Source organism: Rhinoderma darwinii, chromosome 10 (assembly GCF_050947455.1).
Source record: "Rhinoderma darwinii isolate aRhiDar2 chromosome 10, aRhiDar2.hap1, whole genome shotgun sequence".
NCBI classification, from domain to species: Eukaryota; Metazoa; Chordata; class Amphibia; order Anura; family Rhinodermatidae; genus Rhinoderma; species Rhinoderma darwinii.
This window is the reverse complement of record NC_134696.1, coordinates 38,965,993-38,991,092: the sequence shown is the minus strand read 5'-3', so window position 1 is coordinate 38,991,092 and position 25,100 is coordinate 38,965,993. Positions and strand designations below refer to the sequence as shown.

The 25,100-nt window shown below is 39.8% G+C and overlaps 1 protein-coding gene across 1 annotated transcript; it reads left to right on the top strand.

Moving 5' to 3' along the window:
• Positions 1 to 16,964: 16,964 nt before the first annotated feature.
• LOC142661383 (uncharacterized) lies at positions 16,965 to 22,538 on the top strand. Its single transcript, XM_075838763.1, has 2 exons — positions 16,965 to 18,191; positions 22,403 to 22,538. Exons 1-2 carry the CDS (start codon positions 17,513 to 17,515, stop codon positions 22,408 to 22,410), a joined length of 687 nt encoding a protein of 228 aa, XP_075694878.1. The 5' UTR covers positions 16,965 to 17,512; the 3' UTR covers positions 22,411 to 22,538.
• Positions 22,539 to 25,100: the final 2,562 nt, after the last annotated feature.

Sequence of the window (25,100 nt, the reverse complement as noted above, 5' to 3'; positions counted from 1 at the left end):
CGAGTCTCTGCCATCCATTTCCTTGCAATAACTTTTTTAGCGAGCAGTAAAACTCTCAAAATGAGATGTATTTGCATTTGCAATACGCAGTACAATTTAAAGTGCCAACGGAGCTGATTTCAAGATCACCCGATCTAACTTGGATGCCACTTCTTAAATATCAAAGACCAATATGAATCAATAGCAGGGCACGCCCATACCATATGCAAAAACTCTGCCACTGGATATTGGCATCTATGGCATTTTGCCTCCTTAATTAAACCCATTTTATACAGTGAGGCAGGAGAATAATATAAATGATGGGTAAGATTGAACTGAACCATAAGATTGTTTTCACAAAGCGAAGTCTCCTTCCCATTCTTATTCACATTATACATGTCTCCCGACTTAGGCCCCATGCACACGACCGTATTACCGTGGACCGTACTGCGGTTCGCGGTTTTACGGACCCATTCGGTTCTATTGGCCGTGGATACCTTTCCGTAGCGCTATGGATGGGTGTCCGTACCGGAGCACCGTGCCGGGAATTATGGAGCATGTCCTATTTTTTGTATGGGAGCACGGCCAAAAAATGCAGGCGGTCGTCAGCGGCCGGCCGTGCCCGCAACCGTAGGCTATGATTACTTGCACGGCCGTGTGCATGGGGCCTAATTGGACCTAAATCCCTATTTCAACCACTTTGACTTGTGAAAACAGTGTTTTGTGAGTTATAAACATATAATTATTTGATAAATACTTGACAGAAGCCCTCGCTGCATTCATCTCAAGAATACATTCTAAAGCAAAGTACTTTTGAACTCTGAACAAAATTTTGTCCAGGGATTTAGTGCTAGCATGCCATAATTGATAATACCTATATCCAAATTTCTTATTTACCCCATACATGAATTGTAAATCCTCAAAAGGAATTATTTGTCCCTCTTTAAAAATATGTGACCTTCCCGTGTAATACCAATTCTTTCCCAAAAACTATACTCGGGAATTATCATAAATTTTTATAATCATAGTTATTCCAAATCGGGGTAAAAGAAACTGCCCCTAATCCCAGACAACCTCTTGAAATCCGCCCAACTTTTAGTAATGCACCATACACACGACCGTATATGTTATCCATAATTACGGACCCATTCTTTTCTATTGGCCACGGACCCCTTTCAGTATTTTTACGGATGGGTATCCAAGCTGAAAAAATGATAGAACCTGTCCTATTCCTGTCCGTAATTACGGCACGGACTCTCCCATAGAAGCCTATGGGCGCTTCCGTAAATACGGACAGCTACGGATGTGCCCGTAAACCGTTCGTATTTACGGAAGCGTTGCTATGCAACATGCTGGTGACAACATTTGCAGCCTCCCTCTTTTTTTACGGATCTGTATATACGGATCAAATACGGATGCAATACGGTCCGTATTTACCGACACCCTTCCGTATATACGGCTAAGTTACAGATGACTACAGATCCGTATTTACAGACAATATTTCGGGATAGATGAAAATACAGTCGTGTGCATGGGGCCTAACCCTGCATCCATGGGAGGGTTAAGCCTCCCTCACTTACCTTTATCCATAAGTACTTCTGTTTGATCCTAACCCTTTTCCTGCCCCCAAATAAGATCATTGGGAATTCTATCAGCTTAAAGACCCTTCTATTGATCCATACCCGACAAGATGAGGAACCATTTTCACAAGGGATATTCTATCGCTCCTCGAAAGGGGAGGTTTACTCCACATATGCACCTTAGCTCTAGTTTTTTAAATCAATGGCATAATATTTAAAGAGATATGATTTTCCAGATTACCATCTATGTTAATCTCCAGGTATTCAAAGTGATGTGGGGGACTCAAGACAGATCATTTTCCGGAAAAATCATTATCTATTGCATCCAATGGTAGCAGAATAAATTTTCCCCAATTAATCGCTAATCCAGATAATGAACCAAATTCTATCACCTGAATGGCCCTCGGGACAGACCTCACTGCGTCGTTCAGGCATAATAAAACAATTTGCATATAAAAGGATTTTGTCCCTCACCACTCCACAACCGAATCCAGAAATAGACTCATCCTCTCTTATTAGAATTGCCAAAAGTTCAATAAACATGGCGAACAAGAGCAGAGAAAGGGGACACCCCTGCCGAGTTCCTCTAAAGAGTGCAACAGAATGGGATAAGTCCCCACAGACACTGACTCTAGCAGTGGGAAAACTATACATCACGTTCACCACATCGATGAAATTACTTCCAATCACAAATTTTGCCACAACCCTCCAGAGAAAAACCCACTCCAATGCCCACGTGGTCTTGTGGGTAAAACTGCTGTTTACCTGCAAAACCTACTGCCCATTAACAATCAATTTAAGATCCGCGCCAAACAGCATGTCAGAGCTGTTTTCGGCCGCCTGGCTGCAAGTTCCGTTTGTCCTTATCCTTAGGAGTACTTGGTCTCTACAGTTCTTGATCATTAATGGGGAAGAAAGGGAAGGAAGACCCTCACAGACAGGCTTTGGAGAAGTTTTTGTTTTTATTTTTTTGAGTGGAGGTTTAGGAGATATTTTAGTATTTTTTTTTGCCTTGATGATAAAGGCTGATGGTGATAAAGGCTGGAACTTGACATGTCGCCTCTATACCGGCTCTTCTTCCAGAGGCGCTTTTGATTTTCTTTTTATCCAGCAGATGTAGATGCTAAAAAGAAGAAAAATGAATATCAGTTATTCGATATCTGCTATTTACATGTGAACTCTGAACTCTACTATCCTGAACATAGGTGGAGTGTGTGCAGATGTCCCCTGGTGTGTTCTCTGTACTTCACCTGCTTATCAGTCTCCTGAAAATGTCATCTCATCCCTATGTAGTGCATTGACTTCAGTAACTTTAATAGGTTCTGTCAAGTTTCTGTTTTTACTGGGTAAAACAGTGTTGCAGATTATACTATTCTACCTGTCAGGAGCAAAGGAAATCTGACGGGACAGAAGCTAACAAGCCAATTACTGGCTCTCATATGCCATACAATGTAGGTTTAATAAAATAAATAAATATATGCCAGTGTGAACAGAACCAAAATCTTAAGAACGGCATCATATTTAAGTAGTAAAAGTACTGCATCTCCTGATCAATTAGTCATGTAGACAACCTGACAAGATTTGTTCAGCTCAGCTACATGTACATAAGTAATGGTTGTTTTTTACATACCCTATGCCAGCAATTATCATGATGGTAACGATGGTGGGTACAGATATCGCTATGAAGACTTTACTGTTGATTTTTAATGTCTTCTGAAATACCGTCTCAGGCGCTGTGATGTCAAGCACGTCAGGCAGTGTGGGACGAGGCTGGTATACCGCTGTTGTTCTCGTTGATCCACTGAGAACTAAATAAAAAATAATTCATTTTATCAGTATCAAGGGAGGAAAGAAATGGCATTTTAGGTGATTTTAAGACAGAAATAATAATAAAGATATAATATATCAGGACATCACAATTATCTCTCCTCATTATAGTTCATAATAAACTCTTACCATAAAAATGTAGAATTATAAGGGACAGCACCGTCACTAGAGAACTATCTACAAAATACAGTGCGCTGGAGATGAAAGGATGAGCCAAGTGGCAAACTGCTACATCCAATATTCCTACCGGGGAAATCCATCCCTCATATATCAGCGTAGGCCGTCTATGTATTACAGTTCCGCATAGTGGCGGTGATAATATGCACTTACCTCTCACATTATACACAAGGTGGCTGACTGGCACACCGGATTGCAGCATGGTGGTACACTGGTAAACACCGGACTCGTGCATCTGTACGCCCATGATTTTTAAAAAGCTGTCCTCGGTGACTTTTGGTTCATTTTCACCGGGCTGAAAAGATAATATGGACAATTGTTAGAACCTTCTATGTCTCAATTATTTATATCAATGTCATTATCACTGGGGGAGAAACAAACGCCTTGACTTGATGGCCGTATGTACAATGATATCAGGCACTTTCCTGGTTACTTTATCAAAAATCTCCCATTTTACCCTCATTCCCTTAGAAATATGTCAAATATTTACCATGATGAAGACATTTTTATAGGGCTCCTGCAGCCTGGCATGCCACATAAAGTTACAGTCTAGATATAGATCTTCATCCTCTGTAACTTGCATAAATATTTTTAGACAAAAAGAAAGTGTTAGAGTGTTAGTTATGTATCTACTCGGCCCCTGCGCTGTACACTACATTGTAACTCACAGTCACTGATATTATTATACCATCTACTTACGTCCACAGTTTATCGTCTCGGCAATGTAAGCTTTTTGATTTTTGCATGGAGAGCAGAAAAGTCCAGTTTTCAAATCTGATAAAAGAAGAAAATTATCAAATATGAGTGTTTTATAAGATTTCTTTAGAATAAATATCATAATCATGTGTTGACGTGTATCCCCTGTCACATGGAGGAAACACAGGCTGCCACAAATGGCGCTCCTATTCTACTAGTGGCTCCTGCAGGATTATCATTGGACAGAATCACATCAATCTAAATTTCCTTCTGGTTCAGTAAATCAGATTTTCCGGCATGAACTATGGATTATTGGAAGTGTTCTGCATATTTACAGAGTGGACAGTGAGCGCTTTGTGTCCGGTGTTTATTACTAATTTAATATATGGATTTATATAAAGGAATAAAAGCCGCTACTTACCAGAGCATCCACTCTCGGTGCACACACAGCTGCATCTATCCATGTTTTCTGTGAAGAGAGGAAAGTATTTTACTACAACTCTCATCATCCAGTCATTACAATGCCCCCAACCCAGTAACACATACAGTGAGTGTCTCCCTAAACAGTGCCAGCGACAGTGCCCTTTATATGGCGCTATGCAAAGTTGTCCCCATAGAGCACTAGTCACAATGACCCTCATAAAGTGTCGGCTGGTACTCAAAAACAATGTCAGTCACAGCCCCCCCCCCCCCCGTACATAGTGACAACCACAATAACCTCCCAAAATACAGCAGCCTCTGTTTACTTACTTCACGTTCTCTACAGTGCTGCCCGCTCTCATAGTTATATGTAAGTAACCAGTCAGCGGCCGCTTACATGTAACTTTTTTGTCCTCTGCGGGGGGAGGTGTGCAGCGTCTATATAGTGCTGTCATCCATGTATAATAGAGGTGTTCTGACAACACCATAAATATATAATACAAATATATTTCCCATACACATGAACGGTAAGTCACAATTCACACATATTATATTAACAATAATCCCAGTTCCTCTGGCCAATGAATAAAACTCATACTATACCTTGATTTTTTGGATGGCCCCCGGCGCAGACAACATTCTCCTCGTCACATGTCTTACAATTGGTGTACGTTTGCACCATTATACCTGGGGAAATACACTTGTTTTAAAAACTTACAATGTTATGGAAAATATAAAAAACAAATAAAAAGTATAAGATGTACTTACCACAGCTGTCTTCACCTGAGAAATTTAGAAAAAAAGAACTTGTTACTTAATGTTGTCGTTGTCAGACTCATAAACATTGAACTTATACATTTCCATTGAAATCTCTGAGCTGCCCCAGTAGAGTCCGGGTCCTATATAGAGCCCAGCAGCTCCTAGAACTGACATCCACAGCAGCCAATCAGATTCCTGTTGTCATGTGTCCAGGGTAGGGAAGAAAATAAAAGCAGTGATGTGACTGGTGGCTATGGGGAAAACCTGCAGTTTCTGCCTGCTCCAGTATTTCTACATGAGGCGCATTCGTCTAGTACAGTCACATGTAATAATGTTGCAGCATGTTATGGGGTAATATCTAGAAGAACTCACCTTTTTTATTTGGGCATCTCCCTAAAAGTGAAAGAAATGCAAAATTAGTAATTATAAAAAAAATGGCACTGAATGTGCAGCGTATAGTATAGGTTCACATATATACATTACAGAACTGCACAAAGTTCTCAATATTATATTTTTAGCAAATTTGCTCCTGTCTGTAAATAGAATGTCGACTGCTACACTGACAAGGAGAAGTAACAGAAAAAAAGCCACTTGTGACAATCTAAGAAACAGTCAGGTTTCTTACTATTTGAATTCGATACCCATCCTCTGCCAGGTCCGGTGGCACACCATAGACGCAGACCACGGCCACTGCTATGGGGCCCGAAGTGAGAAGGGAGCCCGACTATTAACTCCTTTGGCTTCCTGATATAGATTTGTATACCTTTCATTGAGTTCAATGGTATCTGTATATATTTATATGCACTGAGCTCCCTCTAGTGGTGGCTGCAGACAGACAGTTTTATAATGCACAGTGTGAAGGGAAGCAGGGGATTTATCAATGTACATTTGTAAGTTGCCTGGTGTAAATATGAAAAATATGGTGTTCAGACCGAGTGTTATAGTCATGAAGTTTCTGTTTGCACAAGTAAAAGGTTCGACCTGACGTTTTTTAACTTAACTCAGATACGTCAACAGGGAGTGCACCCCAATCTGTTACACGCTGCACCGGGGAGAGACACTGGCACACCGCATCAGTATTACCAGAGCTCCCATTATATAGATCTGTCATCTCCAGGTGGATAAACTGGCATCACTAGCTAGACTTGAATGTTTCACTTACTTTCCTGAGACTCCTGGGCTATCACCTTCAGCTTTTCTTTAAGTTGTTTAAATTGATGTATAATTATATGAAGAAGCTGGACATCTAGAATAAATGAAGAGAAATAATAATGGCAGCTAATTCCCCAATCTATTAGTCTGGGCCCCCAAAACAAAGGTCATTTTTATTTTACATTAATAAGAGAAGCAAAATGTAATATTTACCTTTAAAATCTATTGCCTCGATGATATCAACCGATTTTTTATACTCCGAAACTATGTCGGAAATAGCATAGTCATCTGGAATGGAAACACCAAAGATACAATCATTATCTATATATCATCATTCAAATAATAATAATAATAATAATAATAATAGTAATAATAATAATAGTAGTAATAAAAATAATAATAATAGTAGTAATAATAATAGTAATGGTAATAATAATAATAATAGTAATAAAAATAATAATAATAGTAATAACAATAATAGTTATAATGATAATAATATTAATAATAGTTATAGTAATAAAAATAGTAATAATAGTTATAGTAGTAATAATAATAATAATAATAATAGTAATAATAGTTATAGTAGTAATAATAATAATAATAATAGTTATAATGATAATAATAGTAATAATAGTAATAATAGTTATAGTAATAATAATAGTAATAATAATAGTAATAATAATAATAATAATAATAATAGTTATAATAATAATAGTAATAATAATAATAATAGTAATAATAATAATAGTAATAATAGTTATAATAATAATAGTAATAATAATAATAATAGTAATAATAATAATAATAATAGTAATAATAATAATAATAATAATAATAATAGTAATAATAATAGTAATAATAATAATAGTAATAATAATAATAATAATAGTAATAATAGTAATAATAGTAATAATAATAATAATAGTAATAATAGTAATAATAATAGTAGTAATAATAATAATAATAATAATAATAGTAATAATAATAGTAATACTAATAATAATAATAATAGTAATAATAGTAATACTAATAAGACAATTACCCAGCATCTCGACTTCATCCTCCAGGTAATTTAGAATCTCTTTTTCGGCAATTTTAGAAAACTGCCTGATGGTCACATAGGCCTCTGTGCTTTCATCCACTTGGCTTCTGATAAAAGTGTGATATTTAGCCATAGCCATTTTCCCTCTTGCGTCGCATTCGATGCAGCAGAGGGATCTTGTGATGAAGCAAGATGTTAGCAGAAGTAGAAGGCCAATCATGATCTGAACCAAACTTTTGGAAATAAATCGCTTCTAGTAGCCACTAGTCGCTATAAATCGCAAAATACAGAACTGTGTCCCACGGAGAAGACAACAGCACTGATACATTTGACAACCTCAGGCACTGCCTTACCGGAAAATGTCTTTGTGACATCACTATGGAACCCGAGATGTCATAAAGAATATGCAAATTATCTCTGTGACCTATGAGTTATCAGAAAGACTAGGGAGAAAAATTGTATTATGACATCATCCCATGACATACGCAAATGATGCTCTGGACTCATGAGATATTAGAAAAATTGAATAGTATGTTTAACTTTAACCCCTTAAGGACACGGCCAATTTTGGCCTTGAGGACCGAACTATTTTTTTTATATTTCCCTCTTTGTATCCCGGCGCTTATAACTTTTTCATTTTTTTGTCCGACGTAGCTGTATGAGACTTTGATTTTTGCGGGACAAGTTGTACTTTATGTAGATACCATTGTTTTGGTACATTTACATTATCGTTTAATTTCTATACATTTTTATTTTTGGTAAAAACAGGATAAAAAAGCAGTTCCGCTGCAGTTTTCTTTATTTTGTTTTTACACCTTACACCAATCATCATAAATAACATTATACATTTATTGTACAGGTTGTTACGGACGTGGCGATACCAAATATGCGTATATTATTTAATGTCTTGGGACTTATATTTTGAAAAATGTATTTATTGTAAAAAATGTGTATTTCTGTGTATTTTTTAAACAATTTTTTTTTATTAATTGAACTTTTGTTTTTTAATCCCATAAAGGGATTTTTCATTTCGATTATTGAACTTTAATGTACTGGCATATATCTACCTAAGTATGCCCTGACAACAGGAAATATGGTCAGACAGCCCGGGGGTCCTTCAATGGACCCTGGGCTGTCTACCCATACCAGGTATAGCCATTGATCGCGTCACAGGGATTTCCTGTGATGCGATCAAAGGGGAGACCCCCTTCTCACTTTAGATTTGAATGCTGCCGCGATCAGCTTTGATCGCGGCATTCAAGGGGTTAACGGCAAAGAGAAGAGGTTTCTCTTCTCTCCGCCGGTAGAGCTGGGCTGCGGCTGTGTATTACAGACATTACAGCTGCTGCCCAGGTCATCGTGGCGCGCGGACACTGGCTGTCACACAGGATGAGAATACTCATCCTAATGCGCCAAGTACCCGCCGCTCAGAACGAGTATTCTTGACTTGTGTCGATAACCAGTTAACCTCTTAAGGACTGAGACATTTCTATATTTTTCATTTTAGTTTTTCACTCTCCGCCTTCCAAGAGTCATAACTTTTTATTTTTCTGTTAATAGAGTGGTGTGAGGGCTTATTTTTTTTTTTTACAAACTCTTTATTTGGTAAACAAGACATAACAAATCAGTTGACATTCCCACATATTGGGAGCATATATAGCTACGTAGAGCTTTAATAACATTCTCAGAAGAAAACATAGTGATAGAGATTCATTTCTATACAGGTGTTGCAAGAATATCACATATTTTCTAAAACATTGTTATATCAATACTTTAACTGATATTTATGAGTACATTGTAACCATAAAACACTTAACCCCTTCCTAGTGTATGATGAAGTAAAAGTTAGTAAATGTGTGTCTCTAGAAAAAGTAGGGTTTTCCAGCCCCTAAATACCGAGACCAGCTAGGAAGCAACAACAATTAAACCAACATCTACCAAACATGGTGCAGCTATCCATAGTAAAGAATCTATTTCTGTCCTAAACTGGTGAGTCCTCAAACCTAACAAAACTAACAAAAGGCTCTAAGCAATTTCTATGAGGTCCAACTGATCCACTGGGCTTCACATTGTGGTAATCTGTTTTCCAGAATACTAATTAATTTCTCAAATTGGTGTATCTCTTTAATTTTGTTCAGCGTCCTTGGGAATGGGATAGACAGTGATTTCCAGCTAATGGCTACCGTCCATTTGGCTGCTGATAAAATATGCGAGATTAATTTTCTATTTATTTTGGGTACCTCCGGAATTTCTGCATTCAGTATCGCTGTCCAAGGGGTTAATTTGATTTGTAACTGTAATTTAGAATTGATAAGTCGCTCTACTCGTTTCCAATGAGCCTGTACTACTGGACAGAACCACCAGATATGAGCCATAGTGCCCCTCTCCCCACAATTTCTGAAACAAGTATCAGAACTACCTGGAAACAATTTTGCCAATTTGTCTGGAGTAAGGTACCACCTCGTTAGAATTTTATACGATGTTTCTTTAATATTATTCGATTGAGATACTTTAGCTGTGTTATCATATATTTGTTGCCACGAGGTCGAGTCTGGTATATTTCCCAGCTCCCGTTCCCAAGCCATCATATACGAAGTAGGACCATTATATGTTTCGCTTCTGAATTGGAAGTACAAAACTGAAATTAGCCCTTTCCCCCTTGGGGAGTCTTGACAGTTAGCTTCATAGAGGGTTATATTAGTGTCGCTTGGTAAAAAGACAGATCCCGAGAGAAGATGGTGTATTTGTAGATATCTAAAATATTCCCTAAGCGGGATTTGAGAATCCTGTCGTAGGGCCTCAAAAGTAATGGATTTACCGTCTTTGCACAATTTAAGTATTGAAGTAAAACCTAATGCGGTCCACCACTGGAAGGCCTCCGGGTGTAATCCCGGTGGAAAATCAGGATTAAGTAATAATGGTTGTAATGCGGAAGGATTAGATATAAGTTTAAACTTTTCCCGACAAATTAACCAAAGTGTGAGGGAGTGTTTGATAATGTTATTTTCAATGCCAGAAATATGGGATCTTAAAACCGGAGACCACATCAGTGCCTTTAGTGAGGATGGAGATGTGGTAAGGGATTCAAACAGAACCCATTTTACGGTGATGGGATCACAATTCCATGCTGCGATCTGTGAAATTTGAGCAGCGTAATAATATAATTTCAGGTCTGGAAGACTAAGTCCCCCACTAACCGTAGAGCGATGCAAGGTGGACTTACCAACTCTTGATCCTTTATTCGCCCAAATGAATTTATTTATTATCCGCTGTATGTGTGAGATGGCATAAAGCGGAACTCTAACGGGAAGGGCCCTAAATAAATACAGCAGCTTGGGTAGAATGGTCATTCGAACTGCAATGAGTCTGCCCATCCAAGATATATGGTACCTAGACCATTCCTCTAATAATTTCCTAATAGATGCAAATTTTTTAGGATAGTTACTCAAGTATAAGGCAGTTGGATCTCTAACTAGAGCTATTCCTAAGTATGTCATGTGGGAGTGTTTCCACTGAAATCCAAAGTTAAGTTTTAACAGATCCACCTGCTCCATCGACATTTGAATCTGCATTGCTGTGGATTTAACCGGATTTACAATTAACCCTGAGTGAGCCCCAAAGCGGGTAAGAGTATCCATGAGATTTGGTAAAGAAACCAGTGGCGTTGTAATGAATAAAAGCATATCATCTGCGTAAATGCTAAATTTAAACTCATGGGATTGCACCCTGTATCCCTTAATGTCTGGATTTAGCCGAATATGCTGTGCAAGAGGCTCCATGGCGAGAGCAAACAAGAGACAACGGGCATCCCTGTCGTGTCCCTTTTTGTATCTGAAAATAAGGAGAGTATTGACCTAAGAATTTTACTCTAGCCTGGGGAGAGTGATATACCGCCCTGATAGCTTCTAGGTACGGACCCCTAATACCAAATTGTGTAAGTGTGCTATATAAGTAATTCCAGTCCACAGAATCAAATGCTTTCTGGATATCTAGGCTCAAAATTAGTAATTGGCGTTTGTGCGTAGTAGCATGAAGAATAATATTGTGAGCCAATCGAATATTGTCCGTTGCTTGTCGTGATGGTATGAAACCCGTTTGATCAGGTGAAATTAGGGAGGTCATATACGGTGCAAGTCTATTTGAAAGAATTTTAGTAAATAACTTGTAGTCTACATTAAGTACTGATATTGGACGTAAATTTGCACAGTGGGTTTCATCTTTTCCTGGTTTTGGAATGAGTGAAATATTAGCATGTGAAAATTCAGGAGGAGGCACTTCCCCTGCCATGAGTGTGTTGAAATATGTGGTTAGATGCGGTGTTAATGTCTGTGAAAATGTTTTGTAATAGAAAGCGGAGTAACCATCTGGACCTGGGCAATTGGAAGATGTGAGGTTTTTTTATGCTTTCAGTAACCTCTTCTGCTGTGATCGGGGAATTCAGTTGTAATTTTGCCTCAGCTGTCAGAGAGAGAAGTGGGTGTGTTGAAAGCCATCCATGTAGTTCTGTGGAGTTCAAGGGTTGGGGCTTGCTATACAAAGTACTACAGAATGTACTCATGGTGTCTAATATGTCAAGGGGATTGGTTGTAAGTGTTCCCGTGTTGTTATGCATGTGGTAAATTTGTTTGCCTCTAATGTGGGAGTTTAGTTTTCTGGAGAACAATGAGGTAGCTCGATTGGAGTATGCATATAATTTTGCCTTGCCCCATCGAAGTGCTTTCTCAGCCTTGCTCTCCTCCGAGCAGCGAGTTTCCTCTATTTGAGCTTTAATCATTGTATTTGGTTTATTAATATACTGACGCTCTAGTCTTGTAAGGGTCGATAGCAATTTATTAAGAAGTTGCAATCTATCTCTCTTGAGTTTTGATCCTTTTGCCATTAGTACACCTCTCAATACTGCTTTATGTGCCAGCCATATTTGAGCGGGAGAGGTATTTGGCAGATTATTAATGGCAAAATACTCTTGTAGGGCGCTGGATATAGATGTGACTATTTCTGGATGAGAAAGTAGGGAATCATTCAGCCTCCATGATGGCGGACGTGTGACGTTGCCAATACAAACTTGGAGTGAATGGATATTGTGGTCAGACCAAGCACATTGGGTGTATACGGTATTATGTGGTCTAACAGATAGCTGTGAGGAAGTTAGGATGTAGTCAATCCGAGAATAACTGTCATGCACTGCGGAGTAAAATGAGAATTCCTTATCTAGGGGATGATCTTGTCTCCACAAATCTACGAGAGATAATTGTTTCATCTTATACATAAATGATTTCGGTGCTGACTGTGCATTAGCTTGGGGACGGCTTCTATCCCATTGGGCATTCATCACTATGTTGAAATCCCCCCCTAGGATAATGTAGGAGTCGGAGAATTTCTCCAGCTGTCTAAAGAATTCCGTAAAGAAGGTGGTTGCTGAATGGTTAGGTGCATAAATTGTTGCAAAGGTAATGCGTTGTCCCGCTAGCTGTCCAGTAAGGATAACGTACCTACCATCTGGGTCTATTATGGAGTCAGTTACTGTAAATGGAAGTGTATTCCTGAAGAAAATGGCTACTCCTTTTTTCCTTGTGTCCGAGGTGGATAAGTATACTCTCTGGAACATCCTATCAAAGTATTTTGGGTAACTAGTGTGAGTAAAATGTGTTTCCTGTAACATTATTACATCGCCATGAAGCCTCTTGTAGTTATTAAAGGCCATTCGTCTCTTCGTCGGGCTATTAAAGCCCTTTACATTATGTGTAATAACAGTATATGCCATAGAAATTCAATCGAGTTACATTATATAAATAAGCAGACAGTTCTTTTGTATGTAAAATATAGCTGCAGCCAACATAAATAATACCTTTTACAGTTAACTTCAAACTAACAAAACAAAAGAGGAGTGCGGCTAAGTGCCCTCCACATGACCCCATTCGGGCCTCTTTATCTCTTTCTCAACTTGCTGAGCAAAACCCACGCCCGGTAAAACCGGCCCTGAGCAAGTTCAGCAAATCTAGCACGGGGGCGTTACCAGACTTTTGGCTGACCCAACACAATATCAAGCAAATCATGCAATGTTAGTCAAGTAAAAAAGTAGAATTAGCTTAAGTACCATATTTACCAGCAGGGCAGTCTATTGTCGTATATTCAACCAGGGTCCTCCCCCTCCCATCCGGGAGGACAAGGTTCCCTGGAGAAGGGGAAAAATAAAAAATACAAAAAATTTCCATAGCGACCATACAGATTATTACATCAGGTGTACATTACAAATATATTTCGCCACCCTCCGCCTCAGGTCACAGTTGGTGCTCGTGATCTCAGTGAAACTGGTGCTGCAGGAGGAGTCATATGCAGTTGTCGGCGACGTGCTGTTGTCCAAATGGGTTCCAACGGGAGGCTTTGATGAGGTCGGTTAGCTGATTCTGGAGTAGGAGTCCCTTCTCTGAGGCCTAGTCGAGTGATCAGTCTCCAACCCATATCCAGTGCTGAGATAGTATGCGGAGCACCCTTGTATTGAAAGGTCAACCGGAATGGAAAACCCCATCTATATCTGATCCCAGCCTCTCTCAGGATGTCCGTAAGAGGTTTCAGTTGTCTCCGTTTTTCCAAAGTAACTGGAGAGATATCCGCAAAAATCTGTAGCGGTTCTTGTTTGAAGGAGAGTGGAGTTTTTTCTCTTGCCGCTTTAAGGACCTCTTCCTTCACTGTAAAGTAATGAAGTCGCAGAACTATGTCCCTTGGTCTTTCTCCAACCGCCGGCCTGGGTCGCAGCGCCCGATGTATACGGTCCATCTGGAATTGAGTCGTCGGAACATTCGGTAGTAGGAATGTGAAGAGTTGTATCGCATAGTCCCTGAGATCCTCCACCGTTTCTGAGACTCCTCTTAAGCGCAGGTTATTCCGTCTAGATCCGTTTTCTAAGTCTTCCAGATGAAGATGTATCGATTCCTGAGAGGATTTTATGAGATCAATTTCGGTTTTGAGTTGCGCTTTAACCAACTCGTCATGTTTTGTTTCCAGAAGATCTGTGCGAGTGCCAATTGATGTTATTTCCATGGTAAGATCATGCGTCGCTCTTTGTAATTCGGTATGGAAAGAGGTCTTCAATTTCTGGTACAGTGCGTCCATACATGTTGTTAGGTCCTCTTTCGTAAGATGATCCTCCCTGGCCATATCAGGCGCTATTGAGGGTGGGGTTCTTTTTGTAGATCTCTGTGGTAAGGGGACCGAGTCACCCGCCATTGAGGCCTGTGATGCTGACATATCCGAATCCGTATCCTGAAGTATGGAAGGTAACGAATTTCTGCGAAATATATCTGGGATGGAAGATTGAATTAAAGACGCTTTAGAAGACTTGCCCCGCCTCGGCATTGGATCGTATTCAGGGGACCTTATAATCAGATAGGTTGTATGTAGCTTATGTAGGTCCGTGGCGTGAGGGCTTATTTTTTGCGGGGGGAGATGTCGTTTCTAATGCCACCATTTAAAGTACCATAGTACTGGGAAACTGATAAAAAATTCTTTGCTTGCTGAAATTGGCTCGGTGTTTTAGGCTACATGCACACGTTGAGTAATTTGGTGCAGAAAATCTGCATCAAAACCGCAGGTAAATGCAGGTAATTCTGCAGCTAAAAGCCGCACCTAACGCTTTTTGATGCGTTTTCAGGTGCAGTTTTTACATTTTGATGCAGAAATAGGTGCAGTTTTATGCTGCTGATTTTGGTGCTATTTGTTTTTTAAACTAGTCAGATACCATTCCTAGGCCGAAACGCAGGATAAATTGACATAAGGTGGATTTTAAATTATGCACCGCTGGTCAATTTACGTGCAGTAAAAAATCTGTAACATGTAGGTGAGATTACTTGAAATCTCATTCACTTTGCTGGTACTGTATTACGCTGCGGATTTGCTGCAGGAAAATACGCTCGTAATACGCATCATGGGTATTTGGCCTTATAGTCCAGAGCTGCTTTCGTAAACGAATGACAAGATGGGCTTTATACATAACCACGGAATGATTTAAAAAGTTTGATATTGTATTGTATGACTATTGCAGTTCTTCTGTTTTACTAAGGGTTAACTGAATTGATGTCGAAGTAGGCTCCTTATTGGCTGCCTGTTTATTTAAGTGTTTACCCTATACTTACAATGCTGCGCACGCACTAAAGATCCAAGTGCATCGCCAGTTTACCGTCTTTGATCTACTCCAAGAATGCCTCAAATGAAATCAAGGTATAGTATGAGTTGTATTCATTGGCCAGAGGAACCGGGATTATTGTTAATATAATATGTGTGAATTGTGACTTACCGTTCATGTGTATGGAAAATATATTTGTATTATATATTTATGGTGTTGTCAGAACACCTCTATTATACATGGATGACAGCACTATATAGACGCTGCACACCTCCCCCCGCAGAGGACAAAATAGTTACATGTAAGCGGCCGCTGACTGGTTACTTACATATAACTATGAGAGCGGGCAGCGCTGTAGAGAACGTGAAGTAAGTAAACAGAGGCTGCTGTATTTTGGGAGGTTATTGTGGTTGTCACTATGTACGGGGGGGGGGGGGCTGTGACTGACATTGTTTTTGAGGGCATTGTAATGACAATCTTCTCCTGACTGGATGATGAGAGTTGTAGTAAAATACTTTCCTCTCTTCACAGAAAACATGGATAGATGCAGCTGTGTGTGCACCGAGAGTGGATGCTCTGGTAAGTGGCGGCTTTTATTCCTTTATATAAATCCATATATTAAATTAGTAATAAACACCGGACACAAAGCGCTCACTGTCCACTCTGTAAATATGCAGAACACTTCCAATAATCCATAGTTCATGCCGGAAAATCTGATTTACTGAACCAGAAGGAAATTTAGATTGATGTGATTCTGTCCAATGATAATCCTGCAGGAGCCACTAGTAGAATAGGAGCGCCATTTGTGGCAGCCTGTGTTTTCTCCATGTGACAGGGGATACACGTCAACACATGATTATGATATTTATTCTAAAGAAATCTTATAAAACACTCATATTTGATCATTTTCTTCTTTTATCAGATTTGAAAACTGGACTTTTCTGCTCTCCATGCAAAAATCAAAAAGCTTACATTGCCGAGACGATAAACTGTGGACGTAAGTAGATGGTATAATAATATCAGTGACTGTGAGTTACAATGTAGTGTACAGCGCAGGGGCCGAGTAGATACATAACTAACACTCTAACACTTTCTTTCTGTCTAGAAATATTTATGCAAGTTACAGAGGATGAAGATCTATATCTAGACTGTAACTTTATGTGGCATGCCAGGCTGCAGGCGCCCTATAAAAATGTGTTCATCATGGTAAATATTTGACATATTTCTAAGGGAATGAGGGTAAAATGGGAGATTTTAGATAAAGTAACCAGGAAAGTGCCTGATATCATTGTACATACGGCCATCAAGTCAAGGCGTTTGTTTCTCTCCCAGTGATAATGTCAGGGGCCCCCCAGGCTATTGCCTGGGGGACACATGGTCGCACGGCCCCCATAAGTTGTTAATAAAATGTGTTTTTTGCTTGGTATGTTTTTTCTCTCCCCCTTTCCCTCTTTTCTCCATTTGTTATTTTATATTAGAATGGTACTTACCATCCTGGTGTCCCCCGGGTAAGCTGTGCTGGTGGCACGAGCCGGTTTCCAGATGTTTCTGTCTCTGGGCAGTTTGGAGTTGGTCCCAGCTGATTGGACCTAGGTCAGCTGTGCAATTGCATGAGCAGGTTCTGGCAGATTCTATCTCCAGGCAGATTTGTTGGAGGCCAGCTGATTGGTCATTGATAAAATCCTAAAGGCGGGAAAATTGGACATAAAAGGAGCAGTTCATCGTGGTCAAGCAGCCAGTTTTGAAGATTGAACCGTCGCCATGGATGTCCTGCTGATGGAGCTGATCAGAAGAGCGGAGTCGGAAGGAGGAGAAAACTGGCTGAGGCAATGCCTAGCAGCAGCGCCGTCGAGGGAGGACGCGGGAAGAAGCGAACTTACTGGGCTGGAAGACGACATAGAGGAAGCAGTGTCTCCTGCTGGGTCGTCGCTGGAGGTGCCGTCATCAGCTGCAGCCAAGAGGAGGAAGTCTGCAGCAGAGTCATCACTGAGGGTGGAGCGCAGTTCCGGACGTTCGCTCCAGGTGCCGGAGCTTGAGAGAAGGCGGCCGACCGTGTCATCAAAGAAGGTGGCGCACAGTGCCGGAAGTGCGCCGCAAGTGCCGGCGCCGTTGGCTAACCCGCTGGCCAGAAGTTTAGTCAGAGAACGGGAGACAGCATGTTGGTCGGCTATCCCCTCCTGCTCCAAGGATGGTGTGGAGGACACAGCTGAAGCGCCGGCCTCACTGGTTTTAGAGGCGGCGCAGGACTTTTCTTCAGAGCTGCAACCGAGGAAGAGGAGCCGGAAGACTAGGGTGGCTTATTCTCCACCCCCGCCAGTATCAAGGAGAAGAAGAGGTTCCAGGAGTCAGCTTTCCTGTCAGCAAGTTTCCCCAGGATTTACAGGCACGCAGCAGGATGTAGCAGGAGCAGTGCCCGACCCAGGACAGGTGGAACAGAGTGGTGAGATGCCAGCTACCCCTTATCTGTCCCACCCCATCCCCCCTCCCCTCAATTCTAATGTAATGTTTGAAATTTTAAAATTATTAGCTGATTTGGTCAGTGAGGCGGCTGTTCCTGCTAGTTCCCCCGCTGATGTATGGAAGCATAGTAGTCAGCAGTTACAGAATGCTGGTTTTAGTAATATTCCTGTTTTAGAGAAAGGAATTGGTGTTTAGGAAACTTGTTGTAAGGAAGTGATGTCTTGCGATATTTCGCCATTAGGTTTTCATTTACAGCCAGCAATTAAGGAGCGTATTTGGAGGAACGAATTTATAGATTTATTTTCTTTATTACCATCTGCGAAGGAGACTCTTGTCAAGCAGGATGGTAAGTCTGATAAAGATGAGGATAAAAAACGTTCTCCTCCTAAGTCTTTCTTTAACTGGCTACAGGCGTTCTGTATCTATGCTTCAGTTTTAGGGGAAAAGTCTTTCATTAATTCTAGTAATTTATTCCAGCATGTAGACATTATTCTTGAGGCTTACCGCCAGTTTGGTGGTTTAGCATGGTACAATTATGATGAAATGTTTCGCCAGAAGATGGCAGTGTACCCTTCATTGAAATGGGGCACTAAGGATGTTGGTTTGTGGCTTAGTTTAATGCTTCCACAAAGATCAGTGCCCAAGCAGCAGCCTAGTTCTCAGAATACGTTGAGGAAAGGAGTTTGCTTTGCTTATAATGAAGCTCAGTGTAAATGGTTGAACAATTGTCGGTATAAACACGAATGTTCCTTTTGTGGGGGTTCGCACCCAATGTGTCGCTATTTTAAAAGAGCAAACCAGTCTCAACCCCCTAGTACCAAAGAACAGTTATCCAAAAGCATGGACGCCAGTGAAATTAATAAGAATGGCGCCATGGCTAGAAATGTTCCCAGACAGGGAGAAAGCTAATTTAATTTTTAATGGTTTTAAGTTTGGTTTTGATATCCCTTCTTTCAAAGGATCTGGTTGTTGCTGGGTGGATAATTTGAAATCCATCCAGCAGCATAAGGATATTGTGCATCAGAAAATCCTGAAAGAGCTTGAAACTGGCAGGATCGCTGGTCCTTTTATACATCCGCCGTTTACAGACTTTAGACTTTCACCTTTAGGAATTGTCCCTAAGAAGGAATCGAATTCATTCCGTTTCTTACCCGTTTAAGGCTTCATTAAACGATGATGCTGATAAGTCTAAAGCGACAGTACACTATGCATCGTTTGATCAGGCTGTCTCTTTATTGAGACAGTTTGGTCAAAATGCTTTTTTAGCAAAGGCTGATATCAAATCAGCTTTCCGTTTACTACCAGTTAACCCTGCAGGTTTCAACTCTCTAGGTTTTCAATTTGAAGGTAATTATTTTTATGACAAATGTTTACCAATGGGTTTTTCTTTATCTTGTTTCTATTTTGAGGCATTTTCATCCTTTTTACATTGGGTAGTGCAGAAACAAATTCCGGATGGAGGTGTTCTGCACTATCTTGATGACTTTTTGTTTATAGGTGATGCTAGTTCTGAGTTATGTTATTCCTTATTGTTAAAATTTGTTGAGTTTATGAAATTTTTTGGTGTTCCGTTAGCTGAAGAGAAGACTGTGTTTCCATGTAGATCATTATAATTTTTAGGTATTAGAATAGATTCTGAGAGAATGGAATTTAGTTTACCAGAGGAAAAATTGTTAAAGTTAAGGGTTTCTTTAGTCAGTATGTTAGCTAGGAAGAAATGTTCATTACGTGATATGCAGTCACTGTTAGGGTTGTTGAGCTTTGCCTCTAGAGTTATTCCTATGGGAAGAGTTTTTTCAAAGCGACTGTATTTTTCAACAAGGGGTCTTAAATCACCTAGGTCCCATATTAGGTTAACGGTTCAGCTAAAAGAAGATTTAGCTGTATGGCTAGAATTTTTATCTAAATTTAATGGACGCAGTTGCTGGCAGTTTAATTTTGAGGATTCTGACTCTTTGTCTTTATTTACGGATGCAGCCGGTAGTATGGGCTACGGGGCATTCTTTAATGGTCAATGGTCGGCTGAGTTATGGCCCAGTGTTTGGCGTGTAAACAAGGTTACTTCAAATATTGTCTTATTGGAATTATTTCCGGTTTTGGTAGCCATAGTTGTATGGGGTCATTATTTTAAGAATAGGAGAATTTTGTTGTTTACGGATAACAAAGGTGTGGTCTTTGCAATTAACACATTATCTTCAAAATGTGAATTAGTAGTTAAGATATTAAGACATTTAACTTTATGTTGTCTGAAGTTGAACATCTGGTTGAAAGCTAGCTATATAGAAGGAAAAAAGAATGATATAGCAGATTCATTATCTCGTTGTCAGTGGCGGAGGTTCAGAACGATGGCGCCAGAAGCGGAGCTTTGTGGAATTCCGTGTCCTCCTCATTTATGGAATCTGATTTGGGACTAATCTATGTTAATATTCAGAGATCCTTGGCTCCAAGAACATGGGCTGATTATTCAGCTGCTTGGAAGGAGTGGGTTAATTTCTGTGTTAATGAGAACTGTAATTTCTTTCATAATGAGGTAGGTCTAGTTTTGAAATTTGTATGTAGCCTGATTAGTAGGAGGCTGTCATTTGCCTCCATTTCTAAGTCTCTGGCAGGCATCTCTTTCTTTCTTAAATTAAACAGTTGTCCGGCTATTTCTTCGCTCTTCCCAGTTAAGCAGCTTTTGAAAGGTTACCATAGGTCAGCTCCGGTTGTGGAAAGAAGAAGGCCTATTTCATTAGATTTGTTGTTAAAATTATTCAATGTGTTACATTTAGTTTGTTTTAGTAATTTGTGTGTTTGTTTAGAACAGCATTTGTGTTAATGTTCTTTGCAGCCTTGAGAATAAGCGAACTGGTGGCAGAGAGTAAAGTTTCAGTCTCGGGCCTTTCATTTCAGGATGTTAGTTGCAAAGTTGACCATGTTTTGTTATTGTTAAAAAAATCTAAGACAGATCAATTAGGAAAAGGTCGTTTGGTTAGAATTAATCAGTTTTCTGGTTCTGTTCTTTGCCCAGTTTCTAATGTTAAACATTGGTTGTCAATCAGGCCGAGTCTTGGGGTTGCTTTCCTGATTCATCAGAATGGGGATCAGCTGTCCAGATTTCAGTTTAACTTTGTTTTGAAGAAATGTTTGAAGTCCCTGAAGTTGGAGCATTTAAAAATATCCTCCCATTCGTTTGGAATAGGTGCAGCTACGGAAGCTGCACAGTTAGGAATTGATGAAGGGATTATAAAAAGAATTGGTAGGTGGGAGTCTAATAGATTTAAACTTTATGTTCGACCAGACTTGTTAGTAGTGTAATTATATATCTACAGGTAAGCGTTTGGTTGTTTGGATCCTTGGCCACTCTTTTATATTTTGGGCACAGAAGAGAGCCGCGAGAAGGTCCTATACAGAAAATTTGTCTATGGATCCGCTAGTTTTTTCTGTTTTTTGGCATGGGGTAAGGGGTTTGCAATGGAAAAACGTGTTTTCTTTAGTTAAATCACTGAGTTCTTATTGGCCGGATCCGAATTTAATTATCATCCATGCTGGAGGTAATGACCTAGGTAAAGAAAAGACTTTGGACCTACTTTTGGAAATGAGAAGGGATATAGCCTTGATAAAATGTTTTTTCCCTGACGCTACTATTTCCTTTTCAGAGATTATTCCAAGACTGCTATGGTCCTCTGGAAATTATAAGTTTTTGAATCGAATCCGTAAAAGGATTAATAGAGCCATGTCTAAATACATGTCGGTCCTCGGTGGTCTTTCTTATAGACACAGTGACCTTGAAGACCTCACAGACGGGCTGTTCAGAAATGATTGTATACATCTTTCTGATGTGGGTATCGACATTTTCAATTTGGGCTTGCAGAATTTAATTGAAGAATGGCTGCGGTGTTTTGGGGGGGCCATGTCTTGGTAATGTCATGGCTTGTGGGGTTTGTCACCCAGCTAATGCTGGGCGGACTTGGTTTTTATTGGTCAAAATATTTATATTTTATTATTTATTAGATTATTTATGGTTATTCTCTTCGAATTATTTTATCTTAGGTTACCCTTAATAAACACCGTGGCCATTTTTATCCAAAGAAACTGTTGTCATGTTTTATTTCAGTTTGATTGAGTATTGTGGGGTTTGTGCTACCATGACATTGATATAAATAATTGAGACATAGAAGGTTCTAACAATTGTCCATATTATCTTTTCAGCCCGGTGAAAATGAACCAAAAGTCACCGAGGACAGCTTTTTAAAAATCATGGGCATACAGATGCACGAGTCCGGTGTTTACCAGTGTACCACCATGCTGCAATCCGGTGTGCCAGTCAGCCACCTTGTGTATAATGTGAGAGGTAAGTGCATATTATCACCGCCACTATGCGGAACTGTAATACATAGACGGCCTACGCTGATATATGAGGGATGGATTTCCCCGGTAGGAATATTGGATGTAGCCGTTTGCCACTTGGCTCATCCTTTCATCTCCAGCGCACTGTATTTTGTAGATAGTTTTCTAGTGACGGTGCTGTCCCTTATAATTGTACATTTTTATGGTAAGAGTTTATTATGAACTATAATGAGGAGAGATAATTGTGATGTCCTGATATATTATATCTTTATTATTATTTCTGTCTTAAAATCACCTAAAATGCAATTTCTTTCCTCCCTTGATACTGATAAAATGAATTATTTTTTATTTAGTTCTCAGTGGATCAACGAGAACAACAGCGGTATACCAGCCTCGTCCCACACTGCCTGACGTGCTTGACATCACAGCGCCTGAGACGGTATTTCAGAAGACATTAAAAATCAACAGTAAAGTCTTCATAGCGATATCTGTACCCACCATCGTTACCATCATGATAATTGCTGGCATAGGGTATGTAAAAAACAACCATTACTTATGTACATGTAGCTGAGCTGAACAAATCTTGTCAGGTTGTCTACATGAATAATTGATCAGGAGATGCAGTACTTTTACTACTTAAATATGATGCCGTTCTTAAGATTTAGGTTCTGTTCACACTGGCATATATTTATTTATTTTATTAAACCTACATTGTATGGCATATGAGAGCCAGTAATTGGCTTGTTAGCTTCTGTCCCGTCAGATTTCCTTTGCTCCTGACAGGTAGAATAGTATAATCTGCAACACTGTTTTACCAGTAAGAAAACAGAAACTTGACAGAACCTATTAAAGTTACTGAAGTCAATGCACTACATAGGGATGAGATGATATTTTCAGGAGACTGATAAGCAGGTGAAGTACAGAGAACACACCAGGGGACATCTGCACACACTCCACCTATGTTCAGGATAGTAGAGTTCAGAGTTCACATGTAAATAGCAGATATCGAATAACTGATATTCATTATTCTTCTTTTTAGCATCTACATCTGCTGGATAAAAAGAAAATCAAAAGCGCCTCTGGAAGAAGAGCCGGTATAGAGGCGACATGTCAAGTTCCAGCCTTTATCACCATCAGCCTTTGTCAACAAGGCAAAAAAAAAAATACTAAAATATCTCCTAAACCTCCACTCAAAAAAATAAAAACAAAAACTTCTCCAAAGTCTATCTGTGAGGGTCTTCCTTCCCTTTCTTCCCCATCCCCACCCTAATAAAAAAGTATAAAAATTGACTGCAGCATTTTCATGATTTCCACTCATACCAATAAGAGCCCATAATGATCAAGAACTGTAGAGACCAAGTACTCCTAAGGATAAGGACAAACGGAACTTGCAGCCAGGTGGCCGAAAACAGCTCTGACATGCTGTTTGGCGCGGATCTTAAATTGATTGTTAATGGCCAGTAGGTTTTGCAGGTAAACAGCAGTTTTACCCACAAGTCCACGTGGGCATTGGAGTGAATTTTTCTCTGGAGGGTTGTGGCAAAATTTGTGATTGGAAGTAATTTCTTCGATGTGGTGAAGGTGATGTATAGTTTTCCCACTGCTAGAGTCAGTGTCTGTGGGGACTTATCCCATTCTGTTGAACTCTTTAGAAAAACTCGGCAGGGGTGTCCCCTTTCTCTGCTCTTGTTCGCCATGTTTATTGAACTTTTGGCAATTCTAATAAGAGAGGATGAGTCTATTTCTGGATTCGGTTGTGGAGTGGTGAGGGACAAAATCCTTTTATATGCAAATTATGTTTTATTATGCCTGAACGACGCAGTGAGGTCTGTCCCGAGGGCCATTCAGGTGATACAATTTGGTTAATTATCTGGATTAGCGATTAATTGGGGAAAATTTATTCTGCTACCATTGGAAGCAATAGATAATGATTTTTCGGGAAAATGATCTGTCTTGAGTCCCCCACATCACTTTGAATACCTGGAGATTAACATAGATGGTAATCTGGAAAATCATATCTCTTTAAATATTATGCCATTGATTTAAAAAACTAGAGCTAAGGTGCATATGTGGAGTAAACCTCCCCTTTCGAGGAGCGATAGAATATCCCTTGTGAAAATGGTTCCTCATCTTGTCGGGTATGGATCAATAGAAGGGTCTTTAAGCTGATAGAAGTAATTCCCAATGATCTTATTTGGGGGCAGGAAAAGGGTTAGGATCAAACAGAAGTATTTATGGATAAAGGTAAGTGAGGGAGGCTTAACCCTCCCATGGATGCAGGGTTAGGCCCCATGCACACAACTGTATTTTCATCTATGCCGAAATATTGTCCCCAAATGTTGTCCCCAACATGTTGCATAGCAACGCTTCCGTAATTACGGACGGTTTACGGATGCACATCCGTAGCTGTCCGTTTTTACGGAAGCGCGCATAGGCTTCTATGGGAGAGTCCGTGCCGTAATTACGGACAGGAATAGGACAGGTTCTATAATTTTTTCAGCTTGGACACCCATCCGTAAAAATACTGAAAGGGGTCCGTGGCCAATAGAAAAGAATGGGT